Source organism: Thrips palmi, unplaced genomic scaffold (genome assembly GCF_012932325.1).
Source record: "Thrips palmi isolate BJ-2018 unplaced genomic scaffold, TpBJ-2018v1 HiC_scaffold_10, whole genome shotgun sequence".
NCBI classification, from domain to species: domain Eukaryota; kingdom Metazoa; phylum Arthropoda; class Insecta; order Thysanoptera; family Thripidae; genus Thrips; species Thrips palmi.
In genome coordinates this window covers 894,574-906,961 of record NW_023144621.1, presented here as the reverse complement: position 1 = coordinate 906,961, position 12,388 = coordinate 894,574, and the positions used below count along the sequence as shown (strand labels likewise).

At 46.5% G+C, this 12,388-nt stretch overlaps 1 protein-coding gene across 5 annotated transcripts; it reads left to right on the top strand.

The window, feature by feature from the left end:
• The first annotated feature begins 2,007 nt into the window (after positions 1-2,007).
• Positions 2,008-9,057, top strand: LOC117654237. 5 transcript variants are annotated; one of them, XM_034400540.1, is made up of 7 exons: positions 2,221-2,334; positions 2,822-3,022; positions 4,329-4,460; positions 6,326-6,369; positions 6,788-7,143; positions 8,373-8,688; positions 8,899-9,057. In XM_034400540.1, exons 3-7 carry the CDS (start codon positions 4,329-4,331, stop codon positions 8,975-8,977), a joined length of 927 nt encoding a protein of 308 aa, XP_034256431.1. In that variant the 5' UTR covers positions 2,221-2,334; positions 2,822-3,022; the 3' UTR covers positions 8,978-9,057. The 5 variants fall into 5 exon arrangements, with proteins under 5 accessions (XP_034256434.1, XP_034256435.1, XP_034256430.1 ...); XM_034400543.1 differs by lacking the exons at positions 2,221-2,334; positions 2,822-3,022 and adding an exon at positions 2,008-2,055; XM_034400544.1 differs by lacking the exon at positions 2,822-3,022 and having other exon boundaries at positions 2,218-2,334; positions 6,326-6,368; positions 6,811-7,143.
• Positions 9,058-12,388: the final 3,331 nt, after the last annotated feature.

Sequence of the window (12,388 nt, the reverse complement as noted above, 5' to 3'; positions counted from 1 at the left end):
TATCTTTGATATCTCGGGAACGGTAAGTCCTACATGAAATTACTTATCAAATTTGGATCCGGAACGGTGTTCTGACCCTAGAAAACCTTCAAAGGGCTCCATAGAACTTCAAAGGGCGTAACAGGGACCCTCAAAGGTCCTCATGGAGACCTTCATGAACTAAGGAGTGAAGCCTAGTAGCGATTGGATGCTGCCGATGGCATCCACGAGGCTGCAGGATGCGGCCGAGATGTGGCTCTGACCCGCAGCTTCATAGCTGCGGGGGCAGCGTGGGCCGGGCGAAAGAAGGCTGCCCGGAGCATCCTGAAGGCTGCGGGGTGCAGTCTACAGCAGCGCCTCACAGCCTCTAGGCTTCCGGGGACAGCGTGGCCCGGGCGAAGGAAGGCTGCCTGGGGCATCCTGAAGGCTGCGGGGTGCAGTCTAGAGCAGTGCCTCGCAGCCTCGTGGCTGCTGGAGGCAGCGTGGCTCGCGAAGGAAGGCTGTCTGGCGCATCCTGAAGGCTACGGGGTGCAGCCTAGAGCAGCGCTGACTGGGCTCCAAAGGGACACTTCAGTGGCTGGCAGGTGCAGCCAGAGACGCTGCACCGGCTGCGGATGGCTGTATTTTGGCTGACGTATGTCCGAATACAGCCAATGTCTGCAGCCATCCGAGTTCCATCCGCGCGTTGTAAGCAACCTGGAGGGAGCCAGCCTGCAGCCAATCTGCAGCCTATAATTTTCTCTCGGGCATGCAGTGCTACCCGCAAAACAGCCGGACCACTGATTGTGGTCCGGAGCTGGTGCCGGCCGAAGAACTGATTCTGTCATGGAACTGATTCGAAGAAGAAGTGGTCTCTGTCAGAGTATAGACGAAGTTTGTGTCAAACACTTTAAAGAAATTGTAGTATTTCCCCTTCGCAAAAGAAAATGTGTTGATCCATTTCATAGACACAGGAAATGTGTGTCTAAGAATCTTTCAGAGGTTAAAGTGTTCCATAAAGTGTCTCACACACACTTTTTCTATATTCTGACAGAGACCACTTCTCCTTCGAATTAGTTCCGTCAAAGAATTACTAAGCTCTTCGGTCGGCACCAGCTCTGGACCACAATCAGTGGTCCGGCTGTTTTGCAGGTAGCACTGCAAGTTGTCATGAATTAAAAGTAATGAAACTCTTGAATCCGTTGCTGTGCAACGAATCCCACTAACCTCTTCACGAAAGCGAATCAAAACAAGGTGGCGGAATGGGTTGGAGTATGAAAAATTGGCAACCACGCAACTGTTGGCGCGCAATTCAAACAACCAGGAGAGGCAACGGTGGCCAAAGGTCAATTTTTCGGCTGTTTTTTGCTGTTTTTTGGGTGCACCGACACACGTTGGGCCCTGTGGACGGCGAACGAGGCAAAAAAGATTCCCAATATTTTAGGGCATTAAAGTAGATGGTCTGAGGAGCCCTCCCACCAAGCTTGAAGCAAATCGAAGATGAGGTATTTTGGGTATAGCAAAAACCGATTTTTTCAGTTTGAGAGAAAATGATAAAATGTTCATGGACCTTAAGGGACGTTTTAAGACTTGATTTGATTCATTTTTTTGTGCTCTTTCCAACGGTGTACTCGGTTTTTATGTAGCTTTAAAATTGGCCGAGATATTTCAGCCAGTTGTAAAATTTACAAATGCTTATATCACGGAAACGGCTTGAGATAAAGTGCTAATATTTTGCAGGGATCCAAAGGGCACTAGTAAGAATCGATTCACCGAGTTTGAGCGAAATCGGTGAGGTCGCGCCGAAAAAGTGTTATTCGCTTCCGTGGAATTACCCTACGGTCCGTACAGCATTTTGGACTATTTCACAAACGGAAAACCGAAACGGCAACCTCCGGTGTAAAATTAGCGGTACATTTTCCGTTAAATTTCCGTACCACGCTTTACAAAGCACAGGCTCTTATGGGAGGAGTGGTACGGCAGATGTCCGTATCACCTACAGGGGGTATACGGGACGCCGTAGCATGCTCCGTATCCGACACTAATTTTTTTGCATTGCGGTCTGCGAGGGCAAGGGTTCACCGGACCTATAGCCAGGTGACCTACCCTTGGTAATATTTACATAATCTACATTTTATCACGAATATTTAAAATATTTACAGTGTAGGGGGGGGGGGGGATCTTGGAGGCCACCTACTCTGCTGACGGAGCTTCCGGCGGCCGGTGCGGTGCTGACCTTGCACTGACGGCCGTGCTCGCGGGGCGCTGGGCCTTCGCCGTTGACAGTTGGCCTTCGGCGTTGGTGCAGGGAGGTCGTTGCTGCTTCGTGCGGGGCAGCCACGCGGTCTACACGAAGTCGTTGGTGGGGACCTTCAGGTAGGTCAACGGGCGGGCACCGTGTGCGGGTGGCGCGGGCGGTGCCGTCGGCTGGTTGAACTTCTCGGCGCTGGCCTGCTGCTCGAGGGGGTGAGTTGCAGTGGCGCCCAAACGTTTTGAGGACGGTGTAGCAAGCCTTCTGAACTCCCTCCCTTTAAGCTCCAAACCTCCCTTTAAATCTTCACCCCCCCCCCAAAAAAAAACTTCAAAATTCGTTTGGAAGAAAAATGCACTGCATTCCGATCGTCTTATTTCGTCGTGACACGCCCCCATTTGCTATGGGCCGTTGCCCTTAGTAATAAAAGTAGTGTGAGGTAAGACTAGGGGTTAAGAGGCCCGGCGGGAAAGATTTGAAAAGGCCTTTATTTTTCAAGTAACACTGAGAATCCAAACGCTTTGAGTATAGCGTCAATTGGTGCAATACAAAAGCATTGCACATGAAGTGCAATGCCTCCTCATTCCCATGCATAAGCGAGTTGGCTTGCAGGTGGGCACGCGACGCGCCGGCGTCCTTCAGGGATATTCTGGCCAAGTTGGTCACGTTGCTGCGGTCGTACGCCGTCAGCGCCAGGGCTCCGCCGGCGAGCAGGACGACGGCGAGGGGCAGAGACGCGCGGCTTGGTGTCATGGTGGGACGGAGCTGAGTGGAGTCCGTCTTTTTCGTCGCCCGGCTGGAGCCGTTGTTGGGGTTTGTGGAGGCGCGCTGGCGCCGTTCGTGCGGGGCGCTGACGCTCTGTCGATGAGAACAGAGTTCAGAGTTCGTTTATCTCTGGCGTCGAAGCGCCCGATAGATAGGCAACCCACCACACTGTCAGAAAAAAAGTCCGTAAAATTACGGAGAAAGTTACTCTAATTTTGGGAATGGAGGCTCCGTAAATTTTTCCATATTTTTACGGAGATTTTCTATATTTTTACGGAGATAAACCGCATTTTTGCAGAAATAAACGCATTTTAACGGTTTACTTCCTTCCACCTTCAATGTTAATGCAAACAATGTCCTTTTAGACGAAAGTGATATTCTCCAAAACTGTTTGAAGATCCACTTGACCCCATGCCATAAGGATCGGCTAAATGGAGGGAAAACCCAAAGGCGAGGTCGCTTTAAGGAAGGCGCACTCTTGGAACACCTAATCAGTTGGTCACCCAACCCATCGATAACGTGAGTTAGTCTGTTCTTTTTGATAAGTAAGGCTTCTATTTCATTTATATACATAACTTCCATATTTTTACGGAGAAAATCCATTATTCAAAAAAAAAACGGAGATCTCCGTTAAAAAAAATGGACAGTCTCCGTTAAATTTCCGTATTTTTACGGAGTTTTCTGACAGTGCAGGCCTTCAACGCGGTCGTGTAGGGAAGGTTCCCTACAGGGGTTGCCTTTAATCGCGGGGTGACCCACTGAAAAATTTCGTGTACAATGATTGTGTGAATGTGCAAGATTTCTGGCGTTTTGCCACACATGTTGCCTACTTTGAGGCGTTTTTGCCACACATGTTGCCTATTTACAGGCGTTTTTGCCACCTGAACGTGGAATGTGGTCAAATTTTGTACCATGAATGTGGGAAGCTGTTCCCCCCTCGCCTTTAATGCAGACGAAAACGCGTCACCCCGCGGCCACCATTTACCGCGCCAGTGTCCGATTTCCAGCGCCTCCTCCCTAAATTTACCGTGCGACTCCGCTCTATCGAAAAATTCAAACGAGAACCACAAAGAAAGAGGAGTTCCCGAACCGACCCTCCAACGTGGCTGATGCTGTCACCCAAGGAGAACAGGTAGTCAAAATCAAATCAAACTGACATCAAATGATGTGATTTGGACATCAAAATGGACCAAATTTTGACCAAAGATGGCTCATTTTGAGGTCATATTGACATAATTTGGACTTTTTTGTTCTCCCTGGGCACGGTTCGGACGACATGGTTCTTCTTTCCGGTTCCGCTTTGGATAGAGCGGCGGCTTGAATGCAAGTATTGCACCGTTCGTCATTGTTGCAGATGGAGTGCGACGTGTGCATGCAGCACTTCGACTCGGAGGAGCGCCGCCCCAAGGTCCTTCCCTGCGGCCACACGTACTGCATCTCGTGCCTGAGGCAGCTGCCGGCCAAGCAGTGCCCCGTCGACAAGAAGGTAAGGCCCAGCCTCAAACAGTGTGGTGGTCATGTTTCTTTTCTCTCCGACAGCGCATCAATGCTTGCATGGAATTAGTCCATGAAGTGGAGGGAGGACGCAACTCAATTTTCATATTTTTTCAAAGAGAAACATTTACCTGTTTGCAGAGTAAACTAAGCAAAACAAATGAATCATGCAGATGGATATTAGTCAAGAAAGCATGGTGAAAATTTTCCTTAGTCACTCCGTTGACGGTTGCTGTGATTTAAATCTTTACGTTAGTATGGATTACGGAACTATGTTCACTTAGTTCTCCCAAACAAGGTGGAATTCGGAGACTATTCAAGTGGAGCTGAGGTATCAGTAAAGTCTTTAATAGTGCTCAGGAACATTATTTAGGAGTTACCTCTCTTTTTGGAACTCGTGTTCAAAACTTAAGGGTGGTTTAAGTTAACTCTTTCTCATGTAAGTCATATAAATACAAGTTGAGTTATCTCCTTTTTCAATTTTGTGCAATGAAGTCATGTGGACTCTGGTTGAGTTATCTCCATTTTCTGATGAAAGTAAGACCGCAACCAGGGCAAGTTGAGTTATATCCAAAAAGGATACCAAAAAATATCAGAAGATCTACGTGGGTTTTCTCCTAGGCAGCTTGGAATTAATTAATTAAATCAAATAATTTGGTGTAATGATGAAAGCCATCCTGAGGCACAATAACAAGGTAGGTGTACGCCAGGCCGTATCTTGTTGTAACAGGCTTCGCGATGCTGCGCCAGTTGCGACAATCCACGCCTGGCGTATACACCTACCTTGGCCTTCGGCAGGCTGTTCCGAGACAAACAGTAGAAATGGGCGTGATCCCCTCAAAAAATAGCATTTGGCGATCAAAATCTACACTGATGGGACTTAACTGTGGGTCGGGGGTCAGGATGGCTTCTAGTTTCGTCATTAGCACCCTCATAAACACAGGAAATGATACGAGACTCGACCTAAAGTTGAAAGTACCTGTCTTTTTTCTGCCGTTTTCTAAGTGTTTTTCAGTTAATATGACCAAATAGATTGAGTTAGAAAGCTGAATTTTGGTTTGTGGCGATGATGATGATAGCCAAGGACATGCCATGCCTAATGACCCTGCAAAATCGGCCGAGCCGTTTAGGAGGAGTAGTGAACACACACACAGACAGACAGAAATTTAATTTTAGCCGCACTCGAGTAACGGGCTTTGCTATCGCTCAGCCAATAAATTAGCTCAGTTTGCATATAAGTCAAGTTATTCCATTCATCCGCTTTCTGGATCAATTATTATTGGAAAATAACTGAACCAGATTCCACATGACCCCGTTGCACAACAAAACGGCAAAAGAAGATAGCTCAACTTGTGTTTTTATGACTCTAATGTATAAAGAGTTAACTCAACTTAAACCCCCGTTTATTTCAGAACCTCGAGTTGGAAAAAAAGAGGTAACTCCAAAAATGTACGACAGCACTGTAGACTTAACGCAGACCTCAGCTCCAGTTGAATTGTCTCCAAATTCTACCTCATTTGGGAGAACTAAGTAAACGTGGTTCCGTAGTCCATTGCAACGAAATATTTAAATCACTCAAACCGTCTACGAAGTGATCTTACGTCTAAGAAAATTTTCAGTTACTAATCATGCTTTCTTATTAATATCCTTCTGCATGATTTATTTGTTTGGATTTAGTTAACCCTGCAAACAGTTAAATGTATCTCCTGAAAACTGATGAAATTTCAGTTGTCCTCTTCTTCTGCCACATGGATTTATGACATCACATTTGTTGAATGAAGGCGTTTAATGTTCATTCTGCTTCACATGAGAGCCAACTCTTCGTGGTAGTAATTCTTCGTCTTCTTTTGACTGCAGGTGTTCCAGCTTGACAATTTATCGGACAACTACAAGCTCCTCACGTAAGTTTTGAGGTTATTTCGAAGAAGCGCCGACCGCAAACGCACAGTCTCAGCACGTTGCTGAATTTTTACTCATTAATTAAGTATTCGTATAAGCAACAATAATACTTAGTATTTTCTAAGTACTCATGACTAATTTCCTTTGTAAAATTATGTACAAAACCAAATTGTCAGTACATTATTTAATATTTCCGTATTTCTTGAAAGAAGGAAAAAGTATGTATTATGGTTGCACAAATTACTTGCTTAAGTTCTGACAAAATGAAGAAAAAGTCAGTACCGTGCTGAGAGTGTGCCGGCGGGGAAGGCCACCAAAGACACACTGTTAACACGTGCAAAACCGTCCACATATTTTTCAACGGCGTCTTTTCTAATTTTAAGTGTGAAAGAAAAGTGATGGAGCAGGTATGTTGTCCAGTGTTGCAGCGTCTTCTCTGCTTCCGCCTGTCCGCTTCTGGTGTATCAGCTGCGAGAAGGAGGCGACCGGGCACTGCGTGGACCGGCACGACATCCGCAGCGTCACGGCTCAGCGCACCAAGGCGTCAGAGTCGCTGCTGAGCGAGCTGCACGAGGGCGAGGAGGCCCTGGCCGCGCTGGCCGGCGTGCTGGACGAGGAGGCCGTGAACAGGCAGGCGCAGGACTGCAGCGATCTGCTGAAGCAGGAGCGGGTTCGTCTGGCCTCAGCGAGGAACCGGCTGCTGGACGCGGTGGGGGCGGAGGCGTCGGTCTGGGAGCAGGCCACGCAAGCCGCGGTCGCGGTGCAGAGCGTTAACGGTTGGTGACGCCCAAGTTTTCCCATCAGAGTGATTCCATATCTAGGGAGCACAAGATTTTTTTTGGTGTCACCAATCTGGACCAAAGTTTTACCACGTGTACCCCTAGGGTAGAGAAAGATGCCCACAAATTTTGAAGGTCCTAGGTCGACTCAGTCCGGAGCAGTGGGCCTTAGTGTGTTTTGCGACTTTTTGGTAAAAGTCAACTTTGAAGGTGCAAATCGATGGGAAGGGCTTGACCTAGGGACTTGAAAATTTTACCAGGTCTTCGGGGGTATGAGGACAACATTTAAGAATTTTTTCAAGAATTTTGAAAAACTTTTACTTTTTGAAAAAAGTTGAACTTTTTTTTCTAGATCTCAAAAACGTATTTTTGAAAAAAATTGAAATTTTTTGAGAAAGTACCTTTTGGTCCTAGTAACTGTACAAAATTTCAGCCTGGGCACAGACATGGTTTGGGAGCTATGGAAGAAAGCGTAAATTTCACTCCGTAGTCTGAAAGACTTTAGCAGAGAAATGGCTCATTTGTAGCATGGGTATATAAGAATGGGATAAGCTATGATCCCAAGATAGACAGTGGTCTGATGAGTACCTTCTTTTTGAGATCTAGAAAAAAAATTAAAGTCCAACTTTTTTCAAAAAGTAAAAGTTTTTTCTAAATTCTTGAAAAAATTCTGAAATGTTGTCCTTATACCTCCGAAGACCTGGTAAAATTTTCAAGTCCCTAGGTCAAGCCCTTCCCATCGATTTGCACCTTCAGAATTGACTTTTACCAAAAAGTCGCAAAACACACTAAGGTCCTCTGCTCCGGACTGAGTCGACCTAGGACCGTCAAAATTTGTGGGCATCTTTCTCTACCCTAGGGGTACATGTGGTAAAATTCTGGTCCAGATCAGTGACGCCAAAAAAAATCTTGTGCTCCCTAGATATGGAATCACTTATCAACCAAGCGGTCGCGCAAAGCGTTTACTCACTCCTTCTCCCTCGCTCGCACCCTTAAGGTTAAATTTTAAGGTCTTTCAATGAACGATCAAGGCGAAATTCACGATGCCTCTCCGGACCAAATCTTTCATTTAGGTCTCAACTATCTTCCTAATCGAAAAAAACCGGCGTAAACACAATATACAGTTGTGTGTGAAATTGTGTTCACGCCGTTATTGTTCAGCGACGAGAAACTATGTTCGGAATCAGCCTGCAGCAGCTAGCATCCCTTTCTTTCGTGTCCAGCAGAACTGTCCCAGAGCGCCGCCCAGCTGACGAATGACGTATTCGACCCCTCGACGTCATGGACCGTGCTGGGCGCTGTAGGGGGCGTCGCGGCGTGGACTGGCGAGATGCGGCCCGCGGAGAACGCGGCGGCCAGGCTGCTGCTGTGCGGTTTGGCGTGTAGTGGAGGGCTCCGGGCGTCGGCGCAGCAACCCGATAAGCAGCCTAATCCGGTGCAGCAACCCGTTAAGCAGCCCAATCCGGTGCAGCAACCCGATAAGCAGCCCAATCAGCAACAAGAACAGAAACAAGCTCGGAGGCGGAGGCTGTCGATCATTGTGGTGAGCCTCCAGTCCTTCTCTTGCCTCTCTCTGTGACACTCAAGAAAAATTCCATTTACTTCCGACTGCGTTCCTCCGTAGATTGTGAAGAAAGATTACTTTCGTGTATTTATCGTAAATAAATACCGGGGGGACGGGCCAGTATGATACGTGCTGTGCGTCCGTCCGTCCGCTACTTTTGTGAGACTAAAGATAATAAAATTGCTCCAACAGAGAACGCGTGGCAGGGGGTCAGCGGACGGTTACCTGCATCAGCCACGTCCAAAATTTCTACATTGTTTAAGGTGAAGAGGGGGATGAAGGCTCCTCTAGGTCAAGGGGACCGCATCGCGGCTTCTACCGGTGCTAAGGACTGCTACGGTAGGTAAACAAGGTAGGTTTACGCCAGACCGCATCTTGTCGTAACAGGCTTCGCGATATCTCGCTGCCTGTTCCTCCAACCCGCGGCTGGCGTACCTCCCTTTGGCCTGCGGCGCTAGCCTGCCTTCGGCAGGAAATGCTTGCCCACCGTCAGTTACTTCTAATTTCTTGCATACTGGGGGCTCCCCCCCCCAAAACCCCCCCTTTATTCTAGATAGAGTTGTTTCATCTACAAATTACACGATCTTGCCCCTTGTAACTTTTTAACTTGTGGGGGCTGGGGTCACCGCCCCCCAGCCCCCCCTTTCCATCAAGGCAGGCGAGATCTGCTTGCAGAAAACTCGATTTTTCGCCGTTTTTAGGGTGTTTTTCGGCTTAAAAACTGAACCAGTTGAGCTAGGATAATAAAATTTTCGCGTGTGCCGAGCCAAGAACATATCTAATGAGCCTGCAAAATCTCAGCAAGATCGGCCGAGCCGTTCAGGAGGAGTAGTGCGCACAGACACACCACACACACGCAGACAGAAAAAACTTTTCAACCCCGGAGTAACGGGCTTCGCTATCGCTCAGCCAACAATTTGATGTCCCTGCCCCTTTGTGACGAAATGGTTCGTCTTACAAAGACGCGGTTTGCGCGATGGTGCTTTTAGTGCTTCAAAAAGATCCATATTGGGTTTGAAAGTTTCTGAGGTTTTCAGATGGCTGCGGCCTCCGGAAAGGGGCAAATGTAAACTCCGTAGCTGTTCCGATGCGTAGTTCACTAAATTTTCGCCTCTCGTCTAAACGAGACCAGGACCGAGCACAGGACAATCGTTCCCGACGGCTCTATTTGCTAAGGCACTTTCATACTTTAACTTAATCCCACTGACTGTAGTAAAAAGTTTGAAGCTTTGTGCCCGCATAGAATTAACTTTTTTCCCAACGTTTTCACTGCCCAAAAAACCACATGTACACTGTTACGAGTTTTGGGACTCCAGGAGACAAACGGTAAGTCGCAGCCTCAATCTGAGGGCTGCAATGGATTCCGGATGAAAAAACACTTCTAGACACCAAGTTTGAGGGATGTGTGTCAAATGGCTAGCACCTGATTGGTCCCCAAAATTTTAAAAAGGGGGTCGCGTTTTTTTTTTTAAAGTAAACTCCGTACCCGATTTGCCACGGATCCCCCGTGCTCAAACTTTCGAAATGTGGATGAAAACAATGCTTTGGTGGTCCTTTAGTCAGCTGTGTATGCGCGTTCTACTGTTTCAACTCATACGGCTGCAATCCAGGTATTTGCTTCAAAATGAAACTCCGTAGGCGTCAATTTATGTAAACTCCGTAGACATTTCCCCTATAATTGGCTGAGCGTTAGCGAAGCCTGTTACTCCAGTTGGGTTTAAAAACTTTTTCTGTCTGTTTGTTTGTCTGTCTGTCGTGTGTATACAGTACTCCTCCTGAACGGCTCGGCCGATCTGGCTGAGATTTTGCAGGCTCATTAGATATGTTCTTGGCTCGGCACACGCTAAATTTCACTATCCTAGCTCAACTGGTTCAGTTTTTATAGCCGAAAAACACCTACAAAATGGCAAAAAATCGAGTTTTCTGCAGGTAGATCTCAACCACTAATGGGGGGTTTCAAATAATCCCCGTTTTACAAAAAATCGCGATTATTTTCGATTAATCGCCCAGGCCTAGGCGCTGAGTGCTGCGCATTCGATTCCTACTTTTTTGCGTCGCGGTGTTCGTACCACGTGACCCTGGATGGCAGGGGACATTACCGTTGGGATGTTAGAAAAAAATACAATCCTACAGGGTCAAAAAGTTTAAAAAAAGGGGAAAGGGGAAAAAAAACGCTCAACTTTGAAAGTGTGCCATTTCTAAACGGTTCGTCGGAAAAATATGAGGTTGTGCTCATTGGTTTCCTTGGGAGCGATTCTCACGTTTGGGGGTAGTTTCGTTTCTTCTGACTCCTGTGCCCAAACGAGCGCCGATATCGACAGGGGGTTTGTTTCTGATGTTAGGGAGGTCCATTGCCCACTAAACGCACACATTTCGAAAAGTTCACGTTCGTTGGATTGGTCTACGTAGCGCTTGGAATACCCTAAATGTAACTTCCGTGATTGTCCTAAGAGAACATACTCGAACTTTCCCCCCCAGTGTGGCGGTGTGGTTCGAAAATGCTCCCAACTGTCGATGGGGATTCGAAGCTTGGCATGTCTCGAGCTAATTTCAACCGAAGACCAATACGCCAGACTTCTTTCAAAGGTACTTATGCTGCAACGAAAAATGTCCACCGTATATTCAATTTCACTACACAAATTTCAAAAAGGCAGCTCTGGACTTCTCCCTAAGCCAAACTTTTAACTTTCCATGACACAAGCCATCAAAGTGGAGTCCCTGGGATATAATTTCATGGGTCGCGGAAATCTAAGATGCTGTACACGGTCTCAAAGCGGGCTAGAGCATTATAAAATGGCGTGTATCAACAATTACCTGTAACTTCCGTGGCACCCTTTTCCCAATGTTGCAGCAGCACTAGGTGAAAAAATTTTCCGCTTATATGTCGGGCTTAGAGTATCATTTGGCCCTGGAACGACTTTTAAGCCACAGCAAGCCCGAGTCAGCCGTTTAAAACCGATTTTCACACTTTGTAACTTCCGGTAACGTAATTTCCGTGATCAAAAACCCACTAAAACGTACGGGAATACCTAATGGCTCATGTTTTTAGGAAGGTAGTTCAAGGTCTTTACTATAAATACCATTGCCATAAATGTAGTATCATCCAGGACCCCAATAATCAGAAAAACTCAATTGGATATTTCTCACTTTCGGCAAATCGGAGACGCCAAAACTACCCCGAAACGTGAGAATCGCTCTTGGCTCATTTGCTAAAGTTAAGGGGGCAGTAGCGTCATTTTCACGTGTTTTGACGATTTTCGAACCTCCTGTTTGGACTTTAAAATAAAGATAAGTATGAATGCCAGAGGCAAACGGCAGGCACCATTTGAAAGATAAAAGTTTTTTCAACATTTTCAAAAAAAAAAATTTTTTTAGCATTGAATTAGGATGTTTTGTGTTATATGCAAAAATGGTCTGCAAAATTACATGGTGTCATGCGCGCACGATTGCAGCCAAAGTTTTTAACTTTTTACCAATCGGTAAAATGCATCTGAAAAAGCATGAAATTGCCCTTAAAATGACCCTTGGGTTTCAATATTGGGCAAGAAAAACTATTGAAACGCTCATCTTCAACTTAAGATGGAAACGAACCACATTTTTTGGCCCAAAATTAAAAACCCCTGGGTCATTTTATGGGAATTTCATGCTTTTTCAATGCATTTTACCGATTGGTAAAAA